Source organism: Lithobates pipiens, unplaced genomic scaffold (genome assembly GCF_037356315.1).
Source record: "Lithobates pipiens isolate NorthernLeopardFrog02 unplaced genomic scaffold, aLitPip1_a1.2 Scaffold_16, whole genome shotgun sequence".
Lineage (NCBI taxonomy): Eukaryota > Metazoa > Chordata > Amphibia > Anura > Ranidae > Lithobates > Lithobates pipiens.
The window spans coordinates 599,164,609-599,189,571 of NW_027507748.1; the positions used below are offsets into that span (position 1 = coordinate 599,164,609).

A 24,963-nucleotide genomic window follows, 5' to 3' on the forward strand; every position below is an offset into this window, starting at 1 on the left:
CAAACCTTTTTGCAATATATTGATATACCTTTGTTTCTCATCCCTTGAATTTTATCACAGCATAAGCAAAGTCTAAGTGTGTGCTCATGGCGTTTACTTTTTAGGGTTTGTAAGCAAGCTTACTGTACTATGTATTTTTAGGAAACTGTTGAAATTTTTTTTATTTTTATTTTTTTACAAAACTTTACTTTTTGGGCCATTTTACCAGTATATTTAGAGTATAGGAATAGAGGATCCGCCATTCCAGGTCCTGGTCCTACATCCCATTCAGGCTTTGCCCTTAGGATAGATGCGTACTACACACCATCTTTCATGGACTAGCTGACTTGCACACGCTGATTACACCTGGTGCCTGGATCGGCACTGTAACGTGTGTAATCGCCATTTGTTGTTGTCATATTTTACCTTAATAAAATTACTACACTATGAGACCTTCCTCTATGTCTCTTGTGGAGTCATTTTTCCCATCCTACTTTCAACCCGAGGGGCCAGTGGAGTGGAACTGTGCTGTCAGTGGAATCAACAGGTATTCCAGAAGCGTCGTTTCACCTTCCTGTAAAAAGGGGTCATAATTTTCTGATGAGTGGCCATCCATCTATTGAGCACTCGTGGTGAAGAACTAGAAGTTTATTTTTTGAGCATCACATTTTGGTGCTGAGATTCATCACATATGGACTTTCTAGCTTGCTATACTATGTACATTTAAATATTATATGTTTTACTGAACATTACTAGCGCCTCAACCTTTAATATATTGTTTGCATATTTACAGTCTAAAAGCATGAGTGTTTACTTTGGAGGAACAAATAAATTGCTTGCCTAGTTCATTTAAAGTTTTATAAATAAGTGAAACTACGTAGAGTAGCAAGTTAAAAGCCAACAAACTGGATAAATAAATACAAAGTCACACCTTGAAACATCCTCATGAACACCCTAGGTGCTCAAACACCCTTTCCATATCACATTCCATATGACAAGGACCAGGTGGAGCCAGAGCTCGACTTCAGCATAAATGAAAATTTGCACATTACCCTGGATTTCATGGCTTTAAAAGGCAGTCAGGAAGCTATGCAATTATATATGGATCCAGTTTAGTGGCTTTTAGGTAGCTTACCCAGACGTGAGATGACATGTTACCAACTCCAGTGGTATTTAGCAAGGACCCTGACAAACATCCAACAGTCTAATGGGTAGGTTACTACTCTTAACCCATGACAGAAGTGGTTCTCCATACCATGTTCTCATCTTCAGCCAAGCCAATCTGATGCGTTTGTGAGGTTAGCCGGGCTGCCATGTTTGTACATCACGAGGCCGATACTTCTAAACTAATTGTGCATGCATGTTTGACTGCTTTAAATGGTCTATGGGTGTATAGGCGAACCTTAAGCATATTTAAATCCAAAAACAAAACATGTTGCAGCTTACCTTATATGTAGCGGCTGCATTCGTTTTAATTTTAGGGCTTTTCCTTTTGTCACCTGGTGATCCTGCAAATAACGCACCCATCTACACTCATCTCTTCATTGTATATGTGTGGGCAGCCATGGCTGTCACACAGGCTGGAGTTCAAGCAGGTCTGCCTTTGTTCATCAACATTACAGGGTGAATTGAAGGGACTAGTAGTTTACAAACCAGACAAATGTATTTGTGCTTTCTTCAAAGTGGTTCTAAATTCATAAGGTTTTTTACCTTTATACAAAACCTTCTGTGTGCAGCAGCTCCCCAAATATTTACCCGAGCTCCATCACGATCCAGTGATGTGCACGAAAGTCTCGGCTCTCTGGGCACACTCCTTCCTCATTGGCTGAGAAAGCAGTCGGAGTCATTGGCGGGGCCGAGCTGCGGCTCCATGTCTGAATGGACACACAGGGCAGTAGCTCGGGAGCAAGCCTACTCAGGTGCACTTGGCAGAAGGATAGAGCCAGGACTGCCCGCAGGGGACCCGAGAAGAGGAGGATTGGGGCTGCTCTGTGCAAAACCACAGAGCAGGTAAGCATAAAAAAAAAACGAGACTTTTATATCACTTAAACGTTTACATGAAGTGAAAAGGACAATGCATTTCTGGCACAGGTATTTTCTGTACCAGCTGAGCCAGAAAAGTGCAAATGTAACTCGCTGCCACATGACGACTGGTAAACTGCAACATATTATGTTTTTGGTTTTCGGTTAAGATACACCTAGCACTTTTTCTTCATTAGTCTGGCCATACGCTGAACAAAATTTGTCCAGTTCAGCATGTAACAGCTGAAGTTTGATCAGTGTGTAGCTGTACCCACTTGACAGAAGTCGATTTGGGGGTGTGTTTCAAGGGATGGGCTTGAAAGGATTGTTTGATCGACTTGTGTAAAGGATGTGCCGGCAAGTTTCCCTGGATCAAGGGTTGCAGCTGTCAGAACAGAATGTCCCAACATGGGTGATTTCCCCAACTACATCATTCACGTGAATAAAATAACCTGTTATGTTAGGTTTTTGTTTTTTTCCAGCCTCATGGCTTAGCGAAAAAAAGGAAACAAAAAAATAAATAAAATACGTGCATGGATAGCTTGACTACAAAGATAATTCTGAACAGCAGATCATGGCAGCAAACTCAGTACAACAATAATACTAACACAAGTGTAAAGGGCCATATTCTAGAACAAGATTCTACAAGATTATTACAGATTCCCTTCTAGACATTACTGCTGCCTTTTTTAATAAAGGCTGTGAGCTGTATAAATTAGGAGTAACCATAACAGCAAGTCAAGCTAAATTTGGTTAACTGCAAACATTCCGACACAAATAACAACTTCTGAGAAAGACTAGGATTTAAAAACAAGTACATACCACTGCAGCTTTCTGGAGGTACCCGCTACAAATCTGTGCTGAGTAATCTAGTCTAATCTGATCACACAGTGACAGCGTAGAGCTCCGCGGTGCTAATAATTAAATATGTCCAGTTCAATATTCTAAGCTGAAGACCCAGAAATGTAGACGGGAAATTGTTAAGCCAATTTGTATCACTATATTTATTGCTGGGAAGAGGAAAAGCTTAAATGTCTTATGTGTATCAAGTCACAGATATGACCTGACCTGCAGCTCCACCCCTGTTCTAATGCCTAGAATCCTCCAGCCACCCATTACCTCCTCCTCCTGCCCTCCAATAACACCACGCCGCACAGAGTTCATGCAGGCCAGACAACTAAATACACACTGAGCGGAGTAATGTTACAAATACTGTCCAATGTACATTATGAGCTTCTCATTAAAGCCACAAGCTGCTTGGTGATACTCGCTTGACACATTACATAAACACTTCCTATTTAAACAAGGATGTTCTGCATTTTAAATTACTTGAAAACAGCACACCTACCGAGTGCCATTTCCATGTTGGTTTTCAACTTCTTCACCTGATTACTCTGATAGCTGTTTTTATACTCAACCTATATTCTCAGTTTAGCCCCAAAACTGAGCCTTGAAAAGAAAAAAAGGAGTAAAATGTGTGGTTCTGGTACAGTCACATTCTTTTCACCTAGTCCAATGCACCATCATCCACAGATACAGCAAGAGAGGGAAGTTGAAAGATCTACTTGGGATTATATACCACACAGACTAAAGCTTCCAATACATAATTCTAAGATTAGTTGGTTCAGCAGCTGATCTTTGAGCCATTTGCGGATACTGTGGATGAACAGAAGTGGCTCAAGCCTTTGACTTGACTTTGACTGCTGAACCACCCAGTTGGAGAACTTTCACGTAAACAACACAGCAGGCTATAGCCAATGAAGCATTTTATTTACAGTCAAATATACCTAGTTGATCCTGCCTTCTGCTGTCCCTCTCATCGTCCCTGTGTCCCCACTGCAGGTTTAGATTGTGTAGAAAATTTGGTGTCATCTACTGAGCATGCTCTGTTTCAGTTCACTTCTAAGTTCTTTGTTTCCTCCTTTTTCTTATCTGTGCAGCCCACGTGACTAGAGAGTCAGAAAGGCAAGTGTATATAGGGGTAAAGGACAATCCCCCATCTCCCTCCCTCGTTATCCATGTTCTCCTATTGCTAAACACAATGGTAGTGGGATATAGTGTGTTGATTGATTATATTCACGAAGAAACTCATAAAAGCAGCTTAGTTTTAATATAAATCAGTATTAAATATATTAAATGTATTAAATGTATTTGCCAATACCTGTAAAGTAAAAAAAAAAAAAAAAGTCTTGGGTGCAGATGCCGTCTAGGCAGAATGAAAGCTAGTGTCAGTCAACCAACCCATTGGTTTTAACGAAAAAAAACACAGACTCATCTGTGGGCAGCTTAAGTCACCTCCGGCTGTGAAGTAAGAGTGACTCTAGGACTATGGGTCGCCTGACCACCACAGAAAATATTAATCTTTCCTGTTACCCATCCGTGTGGGCAGATACAAATGTTAAAATCTTGGCTGGAGGCACAAATAGTTATAGACACAGGAAGCGCTCACATAAGTTAGACTCAAGTTACTGGGCCTACAGGAAAAAGCAGCTTCCTACGTTGTGCACAGGCACCCTCAAATGTTCTCCTCACTCTTGGTGGAGTCGCCAAGGACTGAGGAGAAGGTGGCAGGTTAAAAAAAAAAAAAAATGGTTTAGCAGAAAGATTTTCTGACTGATCAAGTAAACAAAAAACTGTACACCTCATCCCTGTAAGCCCAAGAGTAAAAGAAAAGAAGGATATTCTAGTCATAAAAATGTCCAACCTGCCAAAAAAAAAAAAAAGGAAGGGTCCGCCCTGAAAAATAAAGGCTTGCAGGAATAAAAGAATAATCTGGCACAATAAATAACTCTAGCACCCTTCAGCTTCCCCCAAAACACATCCGATTTTGTTTTCCCTTAACCACTTGGTGACTGTAGGTCGTTTATCCTCTGTAGAGCCACCTGATAAGATTTATGGTCATGTGAACGGGTTCTCTGTGGAAAGAGCTATAAGACCTTTTAAGATTTTAAAGGTTATCTGTATTTGGCAGGTTGATGCAAACTAAGGAGACACAGAGGGGTTAAAAAAAAAACCTTGAATATCCTGGTTACAGCACCATTTATATGCAGTGGATGATTAGCGGTTACTGGAGGAGTACAGGCAGTAGTTACACTGAAAATATGAACAGTTTAGAGTTAGAGTGGTAAATCTGAAGGTGACGGCACTGGGGACAAGACAAGCATTGCATCAAAGGTGCACTTTGTATTTCAATGTGTTCACAGCAGCATACTGTATAAAAACAAAAAACTAATTAAAACTAGAGTTCTGTTTTAACTATCGCATGGGAAGGATAACAACTAAAGATCAATGTAAAATTTGGATGTGATGCTCTTTAATGGAACAATTTAAATTTTAACATCTAAAACTTATTAAAGACAAAGTCACCCTTTTGGGGAAAAAAATGCACCCACATTTGAATAAAAAAAAAAAGGTGCATTTATAAATTTTACAAATGAGCTACAAAGTATTGCAACCGGGATCAGTATACTGGGGGTGCAATGCACAAGCTCCTGCAGACTTCCTCTATCTCCTTTTTCGTACCAAAGTATGAACTTTCGAATAGACAGCTGGCGAAACGATCAAGTGCAGTAATCACGGCACCTGTGTTCCATTGATAACTGCATGTCGGTGGGTGCAACATGTAACATGCTCTAAAACGTGGACTTCGCGTTTAAATTAGCAGTTGTGCAAGGCAGACCCGTGACTGCCAATCCAAGGAGTACCTATATGAACGCACCATACCTTTCCAGCTGTTTCTGATGCTTCTCTTCTCTGGCCTGAGCCTTCATCTGCTGCACCTCAATTGTGTCAGGCTTCCTTCTTCTCATGTAGAGTTCATGGTTGCCCATACATAAGGCTAATATGCGTTTATTTATTCTTAAACGGGGAGCATAAAATACAAAATCCTGAAAAAAAAAAAGTAAGCAAAATGTTTACAAATCTACTCTTGGAACTCTTTATGCAGAAATGTGTATAAAACCATCAAACACATCTGAATTACACAAAAGACTGAATTTATACAAACTCATCGTATTTTTATAACTCTACCAGTTGCACTTTATCCTGAGATATTGTGTTGTGACGGGGGATGGGGCCATGTGCACCCCCCCTCCCCCAGAACACACCGGCCAGCAGTCAGCACTCTCAGCCATTGGCTGAAAGCACTGAATGGATGGACATACACACACACACACATTAAAAATGTATGCAAACCCAACCAGTGAATTTATTTTATTTGCCATCTTTGGTCTGTGAAATAGATCATTGAAAATGTTTTGACATATTAGTTGCTCTGTGCATACTTGTTATCGCAAGGAGTCTCAGCAGATTTACTGTGCAGGCAGTCAAGTTCCTGCACCCCAAAGTCACTCATCCATGTCTTTATGGACCTTGCTTTGTGCACTGGTCCAAATCATTTGGTGTGGGGGGGTATAAAGTGGGGCTGTTTTTCAGAGTTTGGGCTTGGCCCCTTAGTTCCAGTGAAGGGGAATCTTAAGGAATCAGCATACCAAAACATTTTGGACAATTTCCTGCTCCCAACTTTTTGGGAACAGTTTGGGGATGGCCCCTTCCTGTTCCAACAATGACTGCTCATCGGTACACAAATTAAGATCAGTGCCTGACCTCACAAATGCACTTTTGGAAAAATGATCAAACATTCCCATAGACACACTACTAAACCTTGTGGACGGCCTTCCAAGAACAGTTGAAGCCGTTATAGCTGCAAAGGGTGGGCCAACTCAATACTGAACCCTATGGACTAAGACTGAGATGCCATTAACCACTTGGTGCCCACACTACGTCTATTGACGTCATGGGCTTGGAGGCGGTATATCTGAATGATGCCTGAGGCCACAGGCATCATGCAGATATCGGCGTTTTCAGCCGGCCATTCCCTGCACAATAAGAACGATCATAGCGGCTGTCCCCTCCCGCCGCCCTCCGGTGCTTGTACCGACTCACCGCTTCCAACAGTGAGTCGGTCACAGGATCCGCTGGCCCCCGGATAATACCATAGAGATTTACGGCGGACCAGGTCATCCCCAGAGTCTCTATGATCGTTCGAGGCCGGGCGCGATGTTATGACGTCACGCCCGGCCTCTGCATTCAAAAAAACTGCGCCGATTTTGGGAAGCCAGGATGGTGTTTTTTTTTTTTTACGTTTCCCAGCCTAGAGGTGAGATATGGGGTCTTATTGACCCCATATCTCACTGTAAATAGGTCCGATCGTGCCATATTCCTATTACAAGGGATGTTTACATTCCTTGTAATGGGAATAAAAGTAATCAAAATGTTTTTTTTTTTTTTTTAAAGTGTCAAAGTAAAAAAATAAAAACAAAATTAACAATAAAAAATAAAAAAAAATGTAAAGCGCCCCTGTCCCCGTGAGCTCATATGCAGAAGCGAACACATATGTAAGTCCCACCCACATATGAAAACTGTGTTCAAGCCACACATGTGAGGTATCATCGCGAACGTTAGAGCGAGAGCAATAATTCTAGCCCTAGATCTCCTCTGTAACCCAAAACATGTAACCAGTAAAAAAAACTTAAAGTGTCGCCTATGGGAATTTTTAAATAGCAATGTTTGGCGCCATTCCACGAGCGCGTGCAATTTTGAAGTGTGACATGTTTGGTATCTATTTACTCGGCGTATTTTCCTCTTTCACATTATGTAAAAAAATTGGGCTAACTTTACTTTTTTTTTTTAAAGCATGAAACAGTTTTTTTTCTGAAAAAAAACGTGTTCTAAAAATTGCTGCGCAAATACCGTGCGAGATAAAAAATTGCAATGGTCACCATTGTATTCTCTAGGGTCTTTGCTAAAAAAAAACATATATAATGTTTGGGAGTTCTATGTAATTTTCTAGCAAAAAAAATTATGAATTTTACATGTAGGAGAGAAATGTCAGAATTGGCCTGGATACGAAGTGGTCAAAGTTCATGTGCGTGTAAAGGCAGGTGTCCCAATACTTTTGAAAGTATAGTGTGCGTCTCTCTCTCTCTCTCATTATATATATATATATATATATATATATATATATATATATATATATATATATATACACACACACACACACACACACACACAAACATTTTCCAACAGAATCTATTTGCCTGGAGCTCTACTTTGGACGACAACTGTGGAAATGTGGCTTAACAGTTGAATGCATGGTTAAAAATACATATGTAAACAGTTTTATCAGTGAAAGGATTTGGGACTATTTATCCAGTCTTGTGATTCACATCCTTAGTACACTGCGCAGTTTGGAAAAGAACACTAAACTCTGCTTCACAGTTAAAGTTTCCTAGTTGCTCAAAACGCACAGGTGATACTTTTATACAATCTACTGAGCAAGCGAAAAGGTAAACAGGTGACATTGCAAGTGGTAAGGCTCAGTTCACACTGCCACAACCTGAAAGTTTTGCAACTTATGGTGTGACTGCTATGCGACTTCCTCATGATTTGCTGGTGACTGAAGTACTACTTGAAGCAACTTTCAGGGAATGCCTGGTAATCTTTCTGTAATGTCAGATTCAAATCACATTAATATAGATGAGATTCCGACTTGGAAGTGACTTATTAAAGTCTATGGGCACAAGTCAGCTAGAAGTCGCCTTGAAATAGTACAGGAATCTTTTCTAATGTTGGAGCAACTTCAGTAGTGCTAATTAAGACAATTCTCATTGACTAACATGGAATTTCACATCACGCGACTTGGGGTCTCACAGGTTGGATCCCAAGTCACAGCAGTGTGAACCAAGCCTTAAAGTGGTTGTAAACCCTCACATATACCCACTGAAGTGAACAGCCTCAGATAATACACAGATGAAACAAATCCTCCTACATAAGTTTTACTTGTTTATTTGGAGTCTTCTCTTGTCTACAACCCTTCAAACTTGCAGATTTGTGCTGAAGATCCCTATGTATCTGTGTGAGGAGTACAGAGGAGGGGGTGGAGAACAGCAGCTACAGCTCTTATACACTGTGTGAGAGCTGATTGGAGGAAAGGGACACCCCCCCCTTTTAAGCTGGCTACACACTATACAATTTTTGTAAAATTTTACTGTACAACTTTCCTTAAGATTTACCAAAACCATAAAATATGACGTCAAACCTAAACACTTTCAAATTGTATGCAATCAGGCAGGCCCTTGCACTACATAGTTTAAGGTAAATCTGAAGGAAATTTAACAAAAATTGTATAATGTGTATGCAGCTTTAGAGAGAGAGAGAAGTAAATACTACAGATATGTGTGCTTAGTTAACCACTTTGCGCCGGTAGGACGTCCAGGGACAGCCTCGGCTTTCGGTGGTTATATCTGAATGATGCCTGAGGCCACAGACATCATTCTGATATCGGCATTTTCAGCCGGCGATTCCCTGCACCATAAGAACAATTATAGGGCGTCCCCTCCCGCCGCCCTCCGGTGCTTCTACCAACTCACCGCTTCCACCGGTGAGTCGGTCACAGGATTCGCCGGCCCTCAGCTGATACCATAGAGATTTCTGGTGGACCAGATGGTCCCCGGAGTCTCTATAATCATTCGGAGGCCGGGTGCGATGTTATGACGTCACGCCCAGCCTCTGCATTCAAAATAACGGCGCCGATTTGGCTGGGAGGCCGTGATCGGTTTGTTGTTTTTTTTTTTATTTTAGGCTCCCCAGCCTAGGAGGTGAGATATGGGGTCTTATTTACATTCCTTGTAATACGAATAAAGGTAAATAAAATTTTTTTTTTTTTTAAGTGTCAAACTAAAAAAATAAAAGTAAAATTAACAATAAAAAAAATAAAAAATTAAAGTGTCCCTGTCCCCTTGAGCTCGTATGCAGAAGCAAACGCATACGCAAGTCCCGCCCACATATGAAAACGGTGTGCAAATCACATATGTGAGGTATCGCCGTGAACGTTAGAGCAAGAGCAATAATTCTAGCACTAGACCTCCGCTGTAACACAAAACATGTAACCAGTAAAAAAAATTTAAAGCGTCGCCTATGGGGATTTTTAAATAACAAAGTTTGGCGCCATTCCACGAGCGCGTGCAATTTTGAAGCGTGACATGTTGGGTATCTATTTACTCGGCGTATCTTCATCTATCACATTATGCAAAAAATTGGGCTAACATTACTGTTTTTTTTTTTTTTAAGCATGAAACTGTTTTTTTTTCTGGAAAAAAAAAAACACGTTCGAAAAATTGCTGCGCAAATATCATGCGAGATAAAAAGTTGCAACAACCGCCTTTGTATTTGCTAGGGTCTTTGCTAAAAAAAACATATATAATGTTTGGGGGTTCCATTTAATTTTCTAGCAAAAAAAATGATGAATTTACATGTAGGAGAGAAATGTCAGAATTGGCCTGGATGCAAAGTGGTTAAAATTGTATCAAGCAGTTATGCTTTAAATCTGGTACTTGAAGGACTATAAGCTTGAGTTCACACTGTTGCGAACCATGCAGATCACATGCAATGTCTGTGCGATGCAAATTCAGCCATACAGTTTGTATGGCTGAACTTGCATTGCATTCGCATGAAAATGCTGCAGGGAACCTTTTTTCCTGCACTGGAATCAGATCGCATGGGTGGTCGATTCCTGTCCGAATTCACAGTTCGTACTGCGATCTGATCTGAGATACCTTTGTATTGACACCCGCAGTGGTTTGCAGATAGCAGTGTAAAAGAAGAGAGGGAGATATGGAAACCCGCACAGGAATCACGCTGGTTCCCGTATTGCAATTGTGTGAACCAGTTCTAAACAGCACTTGCTGCAGAAAGTCAACAAAGTAACAAATTAGGCCACTTTTCTTACCGGCGCTTTCTTGTCGATGGGTTTTATAACAAACTTTTTGTCATTAAATGAAATGTTCCTGATTTCACTCCAAGGAAATCCTATTTTAGGTGTCAACCTTAAGAGAGAAAAAAACAAAAAAGGACACTTGAATACTGAAATTGGGTTTCAGAGGCATAAGGGAGGATTTTTATCTGCACAGAGCAATGGGTTTTCAAGCAAACATCGGAAATGTTACGCACTCAAAATCAAGACAGCAGAGACATTTTATTTAGGGAGCCCAAAACAGCATCCCATTACCCTCTCCTGAGCAAGGGTATATTGTGACTTCATAGCCAAATTACATTTTTTTAAATGTTTTTTAGAGTTTGACAACTACAAAGTGAATGCTACAATATACAGCATTTGCTACCAAACGCATTTCTAGTGACTATGAATGTAGATTGCAGAATCTCTGTCCAACAACTTCTTCACAAAGGATAGGAGATTGCTGCATGTCTGATTCTTATCCTCAGCACTGTATTTGTGATTTGGTGAGGGTGATGCTTTAAATCTAATTGAATTTAACACACAACTATTACACTTTATAATAATATTTATTTTTAGTGTATGGGTACTGCTATCGGATGTAACGTGACATCTCAATATGCTAACCGGTTTATGGCTGACCTGGAGGACGCATTACTTAATGGCATACAACAAAAGCCATATACATACCTTTGCTATATTGATTATATTATCATTTAGACAGAAGTCCTCGTTTACACGTGCTCAAAATACTAATGTTTAACACATACATCTATAGCGCTAATGCAAGTTGCGGAGTTTGTGCCGCATTTAACTGCTGTGAACAAGGCCTAACTCCTTGCGATCGCACTGCAAATACATTGCAAATTCGCTGCAAATGCATGCCAGTGAGTTTATGGTGCATTACCATAGACTGGAATAGAAGTTGATACCCTTCCATATTATGCTTAATTTTTGAAGTAACACAGTGCAAACACTTCACGTTTCTATAATGCAAGCAGCACTGTGTGCTGTCCATAGTTTTCATTGCAGACTGCTTTTCTAGGAGTTTGAGAAGAGTTTAAAACATGCCTCCAACTCCTGCTTCTAATGCCAGTGGGAAAAAGGCCATTACTACTTAATACATTGTAATCAAATTAAAAATGGACTATTCCCGCACGTGTTAAAAGGATAAGATCACTTTCTGACAAAAAATAATAAATGCACATTTTTTTTGCAGGTAAAAAAAAAATATGCAAAAATATAGGATGCAAATACTCTCTACCCCTTCTATACACCCCTCCACGCTTAATGAAAATTCAAAAATCAATATAAATTAAAGCTGCCACTTAAAAAAAAAAATCACACTAGTATAATAGCAGTAAACAAGAAACTTATAATCACAGAGCCCACAGTAGTAAAAAAGTCTCTATGAAAATTGCAGCAGCGCTATGACTTTTTCCAAATAAACTGTGTTCAAACAAAGGTAATCCGATGCAGTATATGACAGTCTCTTTGTGATATAAGTAGCTTCCACCACCATTCACCACATGGGATAAACGAATCCCCTTTTGGGGATACACTCACCAGACCACAAAGGGTCAATGCACCTTGAATATCCAGGCTTGGACACACCACTCTCCACAAATCCACCTCCGTCCACTAGATGTCAGGATTGATTTCTTTTAGGGCTTGACGAAGAGCTCCACCTGAGGCTGGTCTGGGTCGTTGAGCTCCATGTCTGGGTTGGGATGGTTTGCTGGGACTGTCAGAGAAATGCTGAGTAGGAGTGCAGGGGGGACCGCGATGATCAACCTCTGGGTGGGCCCACATGGACATGGACATGGACATGGACATGGACATGGAGCTCAACGGCCCGGACCAGCCTCAGGTGGAGCTAGTCTTCAAGCCCTGAAAGAAATCAATCCTGACATCTAGTGAACGGAGGTGGATTTGTGGAGAGTGGTGTGTCCAAGCCTGGGTATTCAAGGTGCATTGACCCTTTGTGATCTGGTGAGTGTATCCCCAAAAGGGGATTCGTTTACCCCACGTGGTGAATGGTGGTGGAAGCTACTTATATCACAAAGAGACTGTCATATACTGCATCGGATTACCTTTGTTTGAACACAGTTTATTTGGAAAAAGTTATAGCGCTGCTGCAATTTTCATAGAGACTTTTTTACTACTGTGGACTCTGCGATTATAAGTTTCTTGTTTATTTCTATTATACAAAAAAAAAATGCATTTATTATTTTTCATTGCAGGAGCCTGTAAAGCATTGCACCAGCAATCAGCAGATTGCTGATACCATGCAGGTCTTTTGCAGTTCTGTCTGTGTATTGCCTTGCTCATACCTTGCACGAGGAAGCCGATAGACAGTATCTTACAAAAGTGAGTACACCCCTCACATGTAAATCATTTATTATATCTTTTCATGTGACAACACTGCAGAAATTACACTTTGCTACAATGTAATGTCCTTGGAGCAAAAGAGTGGGATAAAGTGCCCAAGTACCTTATAAAGGGCTTTAGGCAGAAGCGGTGGTGTTATTTAAGCTTGTCCACGTGATCTCCTGTAAATTTATGGTATAAAATGTGTACTTTTAAATGTATAAATGTTTAAATACAGTGAGGGGAAAAAAGTATTTGATCCCCTGTTGATTTTGTACATTTGCCCACTGACAATAAAATGATCAGTCTATAATTATGTTAGGTATATAACAGAGACAGAAGAACAAAAATATCCAGAAAAACGCATTTCAAAAAAGTTAGAAATTGATTTGCATTTTACTGAGTGAAATAAGTATTTGATCCCCTTTTAGAGCCGGTTCACACAGGGGCGACACGACTTCCAGGACGACTTTGTGAGGCAACTTGCAGATGACTTGAACACGACTTAGACAGGACCTGGGGAGAGTTACAACACGACTTTAAGTCGCCCCAGGCCAGGCGACTTTTGCCATGGCCAATCAGATAATGAGCTCTGAAGGGGGAACCCACGCCAAATTTATGAAAAAAATTTGGCGTGGGTTCCCCCTCCGAGAGCATACCAGGCCCTTAGGTCTGGTATGGATTCTAAGGGGATCCATACCAGACCCTTATCCGAGCACGCTACCCGGCCGGCCAGGAGCGGATGCTGGGACTGTGGCATCATAATGGGCGGGGACATCATCCGGTGATGTCCCTATATAAGTCGCTGCGCCCCTGTTATTGTGACCGGAGACAGCTATGTGGCAACATCTGAAGAGAAGAGGAGAACAGAAGATGGCGACAGAAGACCGGGCCACCGCCTGTAAAAGAGCTAGAAGGCGGCGCGCGTGGTGGCCCAGCAAGAAGAACCGAAGAGGGGGACAAGACCCCCGAAGTCGGAAAAAGAGGGCGGCAGTGAAGAAGAAGAAAGCCGGGCTCCTCCTCTAGTAAAGGAGCTAGCAGAAGATAGTGGAGGAGTCCGGCGAGAAGACTTTTTTTCACAGGTGAATGGGTAGGGGTACATTGTACCCCATACTCATTCACATAGGGTGGGGGCCAGGATCTGGGGGCCCCTTATTAAAGGGGGTCCCCAGATTCCGATAAGCCCCCCGCCCGCAGACCCCGACAACCAACGGTCAGGGTTGTCGGGAAGAGGCCCTTGTCCTCATCAACATGGGGAAAAGGTGCTTTGGGGTGGGGGGGGGCCCACTCGGCCCCACCCTTCCTCAAGGTACCCCCCCATGTTGAGGGCACGTGGCCTGGTACAGCTAAGGAGGGGGGCGGGGCTCACTCCTCCCCACCCCCTTTCCTGGCCGGCCGGGTAGCGTGCTCGGATAAGGGTCTGGTATGGATCTGGGGGGGGGACCCCCACGCCGTTTTTTTCGACGTAGAGGGTTGCCCTTAGAATCCATAACAGACCTAAGGGCCTGGTATGCTCTCGGAGGGGGAATCCATACATTTTGCGTGGAGTTCCCTCTTGAGAGCTGATAATTCCATCAGAGTCGTCTCCGTATAGACGGAGATCCGACTTGGAGGCGACCTCCATTGAAATCAATGGGTTCCAGTCGCCTACAAGTCGGATTGAAGTAGTACAGGAACCTTTTCTGAAGTCGGAGCGAGTTCAGTAGTGTGCATTAAGACGGCTCTCATTCACTTACATTGATTTTTACATGTTGTCCGACCTGAGGCGACTAGGGGCGACCTGAAGTCGGATCTGAGTCGCCCCTGTGTGAACCGGCTCTTAGAAAGTATTCCTAATCTCAGCTCGTTACCTGTATAGAAAACACCTGGGAGCCAGAAATCTTGCTGATTGATAGGGGATCAAATACTTATTTCACTCATTACAATGCTAATCAATTTATATCTTTTTTTGAATCAAGTTTTTCTGGATAGTTCTGTTGTTATTCTGTCTCTCACTGTTAAAATAAACCTACCATTAAAATGATAGACTGATTATTTTTTTGTCAGTGGGCAAATGTACAAAATCAGCAGGGGATCAAATACTTTTTTCCTTCACTGTATATAACTACTTTAAGAGAGAAATTATTTCAGATGCCAAATCACATACAAAACACTTACTTGTCTTCATGTTCATATATATTAAGGCCCAATGCGTCCACACCCAGCCATAGCTCTGTGCCCTTTTTATTTTTTATCTCAAAATAATTTACTCCATACATTTCTAGATCCTGGGCAATTTTCAGGTACTCCATCATAGAGTCTTCCCTGTAGAGAAAACAAATACCATAAAGGATATTAAAAGCTGGCCAAAGTTAGACTAGAAATCAGAGAAATTGTACTTCTATAGTAATCCATGAAACTAAATCAGAGATGCACAAGAGAGTTTTCTCAGATCATATTTTGGTGATGAGATATTGGGAGTGTATGCTTTTGACACTGGATTGTTTGCTTTCAACACAGGATGAGTGAGTGTTCAAAATATTAGGCGACAGTATTAGGGCTTAGTCTTGGGACTAAATTGTTGTAAGTGTTGGAATGAATTTAGGGTTAAGTGTTGAGAGAGTTAAATGTAAAGCGCTGTTTTTAGAGGATGGTCAACAGTTAGGCCCCATGCACACTGGATGTTTTTTATTCCTCCCCTGGATACCCAGGCTCCGGAGGAGTAAAAGCAATGTTAAAAACGTGCCTAAAGGGCATTCATTCTTTCTTTTGGCCAGAATATTCATTTATTCTAGCCAATGTATTGAATGCCCAAGCGAATGACACACCTAGCGCACTTTTTAACACTTTTAGGCATATGAAGTGCTTTGATGCTGGAAGGCTCCTCTCCTGGACAAGCTTTGGCCCTGCGTTTTTTTCTGCCTCTAAACGCCTGTGCGTGCAAGGACACATAGGCTAAAACATTTAGGGGTGTTTAGAAGCAAGTAAAAAGAAAAACGCAAAACATCTCTAAAAGTGGAGTTAAAACACATCCTGTGTGCACGAGGCCTTAAGAAAAAAAAAGTATCACGAATTGTTGCCATTGCATAGCAGGTATTTTTTTTCTAGTTTTCAACCATTTTAGTTACACGCCACAAAATGACAAACCTGGTGATGATCCCCCTTAGAGCCCCAAATGAAAACTACTTTTGGCTGTACATGCCGTAGTTGCCAACATTGCAAAAAAATTTATAGGAGCACTTTGTCTGTAGATGAAGTCTTCCTATAATTACGGGATGGGGCATTTCTTTGAAGGCAGGATGCAGAGAGCAAAGAAAAATGATGCGTGAAGCACTTTGCGGTGAAAAGTAGATGTGGTTTAAACAAAACTGGGTGTGGTTTAAAGGAGCATGCCTCAAAAGGGGCGTGGTTAGAGTCTGAGATGAACGAGGGATGGTGGGAGAAATTACATCAGGTGTCCCCAGCCAGCGGAGTCCCACCTTACATCAGGTGTCCCCAGTAGAGTCCCACCCTTACATCAGGTGTCCCCAGCAGAGTCCCTCTTTACATCAAGTGTCCCCAGGCAGCGGAGTCCCTCCTTACATCAGGTGTCCCCAGCCAGTGGTGTCCCTCCGTACATTAGATGTCCCCTATTCCCTGGGTGCGGGCCGCTGGTGATTTGGCCTCCGTGCCATTACAGAAGACCATCTTGTGGAGGACGAAGGGAAGAACCAAGAGGCGGAGCCTGGGTTCCACCTCTTTCTTCCTCATGATAGCTGGTCTTTAGTAAAATGGCAGCGGGCGGAGATATTTTAGGAGTCCCGGCCGCAGACCTTTAGGGGGGGGGGGGGGATTTCCCAGGAAACATTTCCCAGGAAACGGTGTGACCGTGACAAAGGTCTAAATCCTGGGAGTGTCCCAGGAAATTTGGCACAGTTTGCAACTAGGCTTTAATGCGCACAAATAATGCTTCACAAAATGTGGGGTCTTTCAGAAGAAATGAAGCCTGACAACTGCTAACCAACATGCACAGTTCCATCTAGAGCTGAACCTTCCTTCATCCACAAAATGTCTCAACAAGAAATATACCATTACTGGGGGAACTATTTAAATAACCTTTAGTACAGGTTATGCAACACAAAAAAAGAAAACTCTGAATAGCATAACCTGACACTATGTTGTGTTTGTGGTGAGCCAGAAGTGACATTACTTATGGAGTGTGATGGGCCAAGTCAGTAACTGGTTTCTAATGCTTTTTGGACACAACAGTAATAGGATCAAAACCAAAACTGCGGTGGGAGATTAGTCTATCAAAAACTGATGCAAGCTGAACAAAATAAAATGGACATCCAGCAGGAAGAATGGCCACAGCTTATAAAAACACCTAAAGATGTGCAGTAGTGGGGAACTGGAGCAACAATTGTGCGGCTGTAGTGCCAAGAAAGACATCAGAAACTATTAGGCTTCATGTGCACTACCAGCTCCTAAACCTGAGTTTAGGAGCTTTTGGTGTTTTTTCCCAAAGCGCCTAAACAACTCCATAAAAGTCTACGTCTCATTGTACACACAGGCTTTGAGCAGCATTTAGGAGCTGCTGTGGGTAAGTGAGGTTCAACCTCCCGCTCCTGAACGTGGAAGAATCCCATTCAGGATAGGAATGTTTTGGCCGCTGGAAAACTCAAAACCAAAATGTAGGCAGGGTGCACATGAAGCCTTAGGAGGTTTTAAATTTTAGCATCTTGCAAAAACTGAAATACCAATTTTGTGTAGTCTGATCTTTACCTGTTAAGCTGCTACTGCTGTTTATGCATACTTTGCCCAGGTTTAAAACACAAAACCACCAAAATATTATATATTTTCTGAAAACAGAGAACTTGTTAGCTTGCGAGATATACACACTCTGTCTGCTGTAGTACCCAGAAGTGTGAGGAAAAACACTGCACTGCCAGTGATGCATGCTAAAAGTCAGCGGCAGTAAAAAGGTTAAATACCCAGAAAGACTTCACACACAGCGAGTCAGAATTAAATACTTGTAGCATGTACACAGACTATTACTATTCATACCTTAACATGCTCCTATGCTCCTCGTGCCAGGTTTGTATTCTTTCTTCCCATTGTTCTTTTGTCAGTTTATGTTGTTCCAGAACCCTAGAAAAATAAAACAGAACAATGTTAAATAGCCATTGTTTAAACCAAGAATTACTGAAGAATGAATGTTAGCAAAGTTCAAGCGGAAGGCTAAACCAACAGATCGTGTGCAAAATAGGATTTTTGTACTCAATGTAAAAGTATTTTCTGCGAGTTTGCTGAGGGACATAGGAAGTCTTTTAACCTTTGGGTTATTCCGTAGCCTACAGGAGGTCTGGACATTGGCAAGCAATTAAAAAAAAAAAAAAAAAAAAAAAAAAAAACAACCTATGTCTCTCAATGGGCTCCAAGAGAAGTATTTTTTTTTTTTTGTTAACGAGCACAATCCCATTTTTTTTGTTGTCCGTTCAGTAATAAAGTGTTCCACTGTCAGGATGTCCACATTAAAGGTGAGCATCAGAGATGGAAAAGCCTTCTTGCCGTTTCTTGCTTTTGAGGGATATGATATTATGGCATTCCACTGGGAAATTTCAGCCCTCAGTAGAGCAGCTATTGTTTTTCTGCTCATTGAATTTGTCACGATTTTGTATCTACATGTCATTTTACTGAATGCTATGTATCCACATTGTGTTATTCTTTTTTGTATAAAAGAAAAAGAAAAGAAAAGTGAACAGTCATTGCAAGCTCTATCAGATAGATCCAAGTTGGAATGAATTCTTCATTGGGTTGAGCAGGTTGGAGAAACCCCAGAAATTTTTTCCCCAATGACATCTTCATCTAGAATCCCTGAGAGGGCTTAACAGAGATCTGCTATTCTATGCAGCGATACAGGAAGTCTGGGGGCTGAGAAAATGAGGAATGAAAATTAAAGCTCATCGGTTAAAAAAAGAAAAACTCCAGTTTGTAGTCCTTGGGGATCACATCCTGCACCCAAGCATCTGGGATGCAAGCAGTCCAAGTATCTTCAAAGGCTAAACAAACCTTGCCCCACTCTAGATAAGTACTGAGGAAGGTTTATCTGATGATTTTGCGGACTTGAGCCCTTGACCTTCCGGGTGGACAGCCAGCAAAGCTTAGGGGAACTGGACAAGGATGATGCAGGAGTGGGGAAATTAAAGTAATGTTTCTTAACCGATAGAGGGAGAAGATTTTGCGGTCAGTTCACTAGGATTCTTCTTCTTAAGATAAGTACCCTTGCCACCAGTAGTGTCTTTGACAAAGACGTGGTCCCTCAAAGGCCATGCAGAGCTGCCACGTCTTGGATGCAGGCTCCACAGTCCCACACCTTCACCAAAGCGCCCTTTACATGTGTATGGGCAGCAAGCCCATTCAAGAGAGGAGACTGGAAACTTCCAGTAGTCTGTCACGACTGTAGCCTAAAGCTACAACTATTTGCTCCAAATGTTCTATGACCAGTGGATCAACTGAAGCAGTGGTTTAATCTATTTCCATAAAATTAAACCAGTCACGCTGGGTTTGGCAAAACAAGTTCACATCAAAGATGAGTAGCAGGGCCTGCCAGCGAGAACAGATCCTTAGAGGGCTTCCAACCATGTATTGGTAAAGACAGGCGCATTCTCTACCAGAATATGGTGGTCACTTTGCTAAGGTAGTATACTGACGGATCCACAGCTGGGGCAGACCAGTGGGGTGAGCAAAACATCTTGTCTGGGCATTTCCAATCTATGTAGAAAAAAAAAACTTTAACAAGGGGTACACTGGGAATGCTTTTGTGGCCTTGGGCATGTATGAGTTGCGGGCACTGTTAGCACGGTTCTTGAATTAGACATGCTGTGACTGCGTGGCAGAAAAGGTAATGTAAGGCAAGGCCTTAGGTACTCACAAAACCCATACAGATGAATGACTGTAAGCTGATCAAAGTCACTGTAGGTGGGCAGAAGGAAAGGACTGCGCAGGAACAGCAGCAGATGATGCCTCCCCAACACTGTATGGTGGGAAAGAGCGCCCAATGACCTATGCAACTGAGGTAGTTCCCACTCGCAAAGCAATACTTTAGAGAAAGGGCAGACAGGAACCTGCATTTTTATAAGGCACTTGGTTAGGCGACTCAAGAAAATTAAGAGGTACGTTTTTTCACTTATCAGGTGATCAGCATTCATAGAAGACAGAGTGTTATATACAGTAATTGGTCTCCATATAGGTCTCCTAAATACACAACATGCAGGCATACAGTTCTCATTTCTCAACAATATCGGAAGTAACGTACTGAACTCATAAAGAGGAAAACCAGTTATATATAGCACCACAGCGGAGAGGAAATTACAGCCAGCTACAATTCTAGGAATAAACATCTAATAAATACAAAACAAAAAGGATGAGATTTGACACATTTATGAAAGGAAATTGGTTCACAGATTATGCTTTTAAAACTGTGCTAGTGACCTCGAGCTTTTGTGCATCACCTGCAAGCGACGCTCACAGCATTGATCTTGGCAAAGCAGGGCATGTTATTTACAGATTCCATTTGATTTTCATTCTGCAAGAACATGGGAATCAATACTCCTATAACAAGGAAAAAATACCAGGCCATTCCATTCATTAGAAGAATAGGAGCACACATTGGTTTATGGTGGATGAGTTCCCTTGTGCATGCTTTACTTACCGCTGAGGAAGCAGCCGGTCATTGGCCAGGTAACCTGGTTTGTGAACATCCTTGCTGTAATCTCCATATTTGGCTTGCACAGCATAAGAGGCCAGAAGAACGGCTGTTTCAGGAGGACAGTAAATCTCATCATTTAAAATCGCTTCTTTAACTTGTAAAAAGAATAGTCTCTGGGTTATTTCCTGAATTAATTCCTCCGACACATCCTCTGGGAAAAATTTAGCTCTGAATTTGAACTGCAGAGGGTTTTCTTTCCGAACATCTTGTTGTGTGACCTAACAAAAAAAAAAAAATCATATAAAATGAGCATCTATTAACCAGAAGGATTTACAGCAGTCATTTTGGGTCATGTTTGTTTATCCATGTAATTGAAAGACGTGCCTGTGTTGCCCCATGGCAACCGATTCATTCCAGAGATCCCAATTTCCAGTGCAGACTTGAATCTAGTCAATAAGAAACATCACAGACTAAGTTGTTTCTTCAGACAAATTATAAGATTATACCCATTGTAGTTAAAATTATGAGGGTATGCATATGCTCATACATTGGTGTGGTTACCATGTGGTTTGTTTGTGGAATGGTCACAACAAGGCAGGTTGAAAGTGACAGAATCATGCCAATTCTTACCATGAGACTTCATGATTTGTACAAAATCATGCAGCTATCACACAAGACGACAGCATGGACTATGATCTGTGTTGAGGGCGACATGAGTGTGTGCACATAATGAAATCTGCATGGAAGACTTAAGACATGTTTGTACCTGTGGCTTTTACCTTCTCATTGCTTTGCTTAATGTTCATGCATATTGATCCTCAATACACTTTTTCACTGCACCTCACTTCTATTCAAAGATATGTGGAAACAAATAACACATTGAAAAAACATTCACAGCATTCCAGTAAATGAGCTTCCAACTGTTTTTTATAATTCTCATGGACTCTAGCAGCAGTAAAAGAATATAGGGGACACACATACAAACCCATTCAGATCGGGATTAAGGCGGTCACAAGCATAAAATACTCGAATTGAATGTACAGTGGTGTGAAAAAGTGTTTGCCCCCTTCCTCATTTCCTGTTCCTTTGCATGTTTGTCACACTTAAGTGTTTCGGAACATCAAACCAATTTAAACAATAGTCAAGGACAACACAAGTAAACACAAAATGCAATTTGTAAATGAAGGAGTTTATTATTAAAGGTGAAAAAAAATCCAAACCATCATGGCCCGGTGTGAAAAAGTGATTGCCCCCTAAACCTAATAACTGGTTGGGCCACCCTTAGCAGCAACAACTGCAACCAAGCGTTTGCGATAACGTGCAATGAGGCTTTTACAGCGTCCTGGAGGAATTTTGGCCCACTCATCTTTGCAGAATTGTCCTAATTCAGTTACATTAGAGGGTTTTCGAGCATGAACGGCCTTTTTAAGGTCATACCACAACATCTCAATAGGATTCAGGTCAGGACTTTGGCTAGGCCACTCCAAAGTCTTCATTTTGTTTTTCTTCAGCCATTCGGTGGTGGACTTGCTGGTGTGTTTAGGATCATTGTCCTGCTGCAGAACCCAAGTTCGTTTCAGCTTGAGTACACGAACAGATGGTCGGACATTCTCCTTCAGGATCTCTTGGTAGACAGCAGAATTCATAGTTCCTTTTATCACGGCAAGTCTTCCAGGTCCTGAAGCAGCAAAACAGCCCCAGACCATCACACTACCACCACCATATTTTACTGTTGGTATAATGTTCTTTTTATGAAATGCAGTGTTCCTTCTACGCCAGATATACTTGGACACACACCTTCCAAAGAGTTCCACTTTTGTCTCATCGGTCCACAGAATGTTGTCCCAAAAGTCTTGGGGATCATCAAGATGTGTTGTGGAGAAATTGAGACGAGCTTTGATGTTCTTTTTGCTCAGCAGTGGTTTTCTCCTTGGAACTCTGCCATGCAGGCCATTTTTGCCCAGTCTTTTCCTGATGGTGGAGGCATGAACGCTGACCTTAACTGAGGCAAGTGAGGCCTGCAGTTCCTTGGACGTTGTTGTGGGGTCTTTTGTGACCTCTTGGATGAGTCGTCGCTGTGCTCTAGGGGTAATTTTGGGCGGCCGGCCACTCCTGGGAAGGTTCACCACTGTTCCATGTCTTCGCCATTTGTGGATAATGGCTCTCACTGTGGTTCGCTGGATTCCCAAAGCTTTGGAAATGGCTTTATAACCCTTTCCAGACTGATAGATCTCAATTACTTTCTTTCTCAATTGTTCCTGAATTTCTTTGGGTCTCGGCATGATGTGTAGCTTTTAAGGATCTTCTGGTGGACCTTACTGTGTCAAGCAGCTCCTATTTAAGTGATGCCTTGATTGTGAACAGGTGTGGCAATAATCAGGCCTGGGTGTGGCTAGAGAAATTGAACTCAGGTGTGGACAACCACAGTTATAGTATGTTTTAACAAGGGGGGGGCAATCACTTTTTCACACAGGGCCATGATGGTTTGGATTTTTTTTCACCTTTAATAATAAACACCTTAATTTACAAATTGCATTTTGTGTTTACTTGTGTTGTCCTTGACTATTGTTTAAATTGGTTTGATGTTCCGAAACACTTAAGTGTGACAAACATGCAAAGGAACAGGAAATGAGGAAGGGGGCAAACACTTTTTCACACCACTGTATAGTGTTGCGCTAAATTACTCTCAACAAAGAGTAACTATAAAAATAATTACAAAACTCCTCAATATTACGCGATAAAAAGCAAACATATATCCAACATAGTCTAGACGTGTGCAATGTGTGACAATTCATAAAGTTCTAAATATTATCAAATAAGTTCCATTTCAGAGCATAGAAAAGGCAGAAAAAGTTCATGAAGTTCTTCAATGATGTGAAACTCACCATTAAGTGCAAATAAGAAAGAAATTCCATGCTGACATAAGTGATGTAATAACAGCATATCAAATAATGTGGACCATGTGTAGCTAGTTAAATGCATGCCACATCCAGCTCCCATCAACGTGATAGGCACTGGATCCCCCTGAGGATGTAATCTTTATAACCAAATGCGGTGAGATATGGCATAAAGTTGACTTCATCACGCTATCTGCCGGCTGGTATGCAGCACTCGGATACCGCCTAGTTTTAACTGCTTCTTATAAGGTGTAGCAGCAGTGGAACAGTCGCTTAATAAGTACATATTTTTCTTGGAATAAAGAAGTTTGATACTGCGCTATGATGTGTGTGGTGTTTTTCCCATCTGGAGTGATCTACTTATGACCATTTAACCCGTAATTGTCCATACTGAGGGGTAGGAGGCTGACCATCTTATTTGGCATAAAGTGGCAACATGTTGGTGATGGGCACTGGATGGTGGAGACACTTAAATGTGGAATGCATTTAACAAGTCTTGTTGATCATTGTTTACTACACATGGTTCACATTATTTGGTAAGAGGCCATTACTTCTGTCAGCATGGAATTTCATTCTTATTTGCACTGGATGGTGATCTGCACATCATTGAAGATATTCATAAACGTCTTCCATTTGTCTGCATTTTCCATGCTATGAAATGGAACTTTCTATAATATTTATAAAGAACTTTATGAGTTGTCACATATTACACACTTCTAGAGGATATTTGCTATAGGTTTGCTTTTCATCACATAATATAGATGAGTTTTCACTTAATTATTTTTATAGTTACATTGTTGAGAGTGATTTAGCGCCACACTATATATTTAATTGGGTTCTCTATTTGGTATTGTGTGGAGGCTGCTTTATCCAGAACCTGTTTAAACCCAAGCGCTGAATTATTCTGTTTTTACATTTTTGTCATTAATACTCTAACGTATACGGATCTGTAGGCAGCAGTGTTGTATTCTATTGACCTATACACACACTGGTCTGCAGTGTAAATCAAAATGAAAAAAACATGTTTGTGATGTTTACATGCGTACAGAACAAATGTACTCTTGACTACCACCGCTGCTCAGGGTAAACATGCATTGCATATAACACACTACTGATGCATAAACGTTGGTGCTGACGCTAGGTTCACACTGTGCAGGGTGGTTGCGGAGCTGTTCCCGCACCAAAAAATGGCCTTTAGATGTGCAGGGCTGCCATTCATTCCTAATGGCACCCCC

The 24,963-nt window shown here is 41.5% G+C and overlaps 1 protein-coding gene across 2 annotated transcripts in view; it reads right to left on the reverse strand.

The window, feature by feature from the left end:
- The window catches only part of RDX (radixin), a 230,139-nt gene that overhangs the window by 45,093 nt on the left and 160,083 nt on the right, over positions 1-24,963 (reverse strand). For both annotated transcript variants that reach the window (XM_077483972.1, XM_077483971.1), the window contains exons 5-9: positions 20,835-21,109; positions 18,188-18,271; positions 15,323-15,469; positions 10,790-10,886; positions 5,725-5,888 (exon numbers count right to left, since the gene is read on the reverse strand). In XM_077483972.1, coding sequence (XP_077340098.1) covers positions 5,725-5,888; positions 10,790-10,886; positions 15,323-15,469; positions 18,188-18,271; positions 20,835-21,109 — 767 coding nt within the window. The remainder of the gene's footprint in view (positions 1-5,724; positions 5,889-10,789; positions 10,887-15,322; positions 15,470-18,187; positions 18,272-20,834; positions 21,110-24,963) is intronic.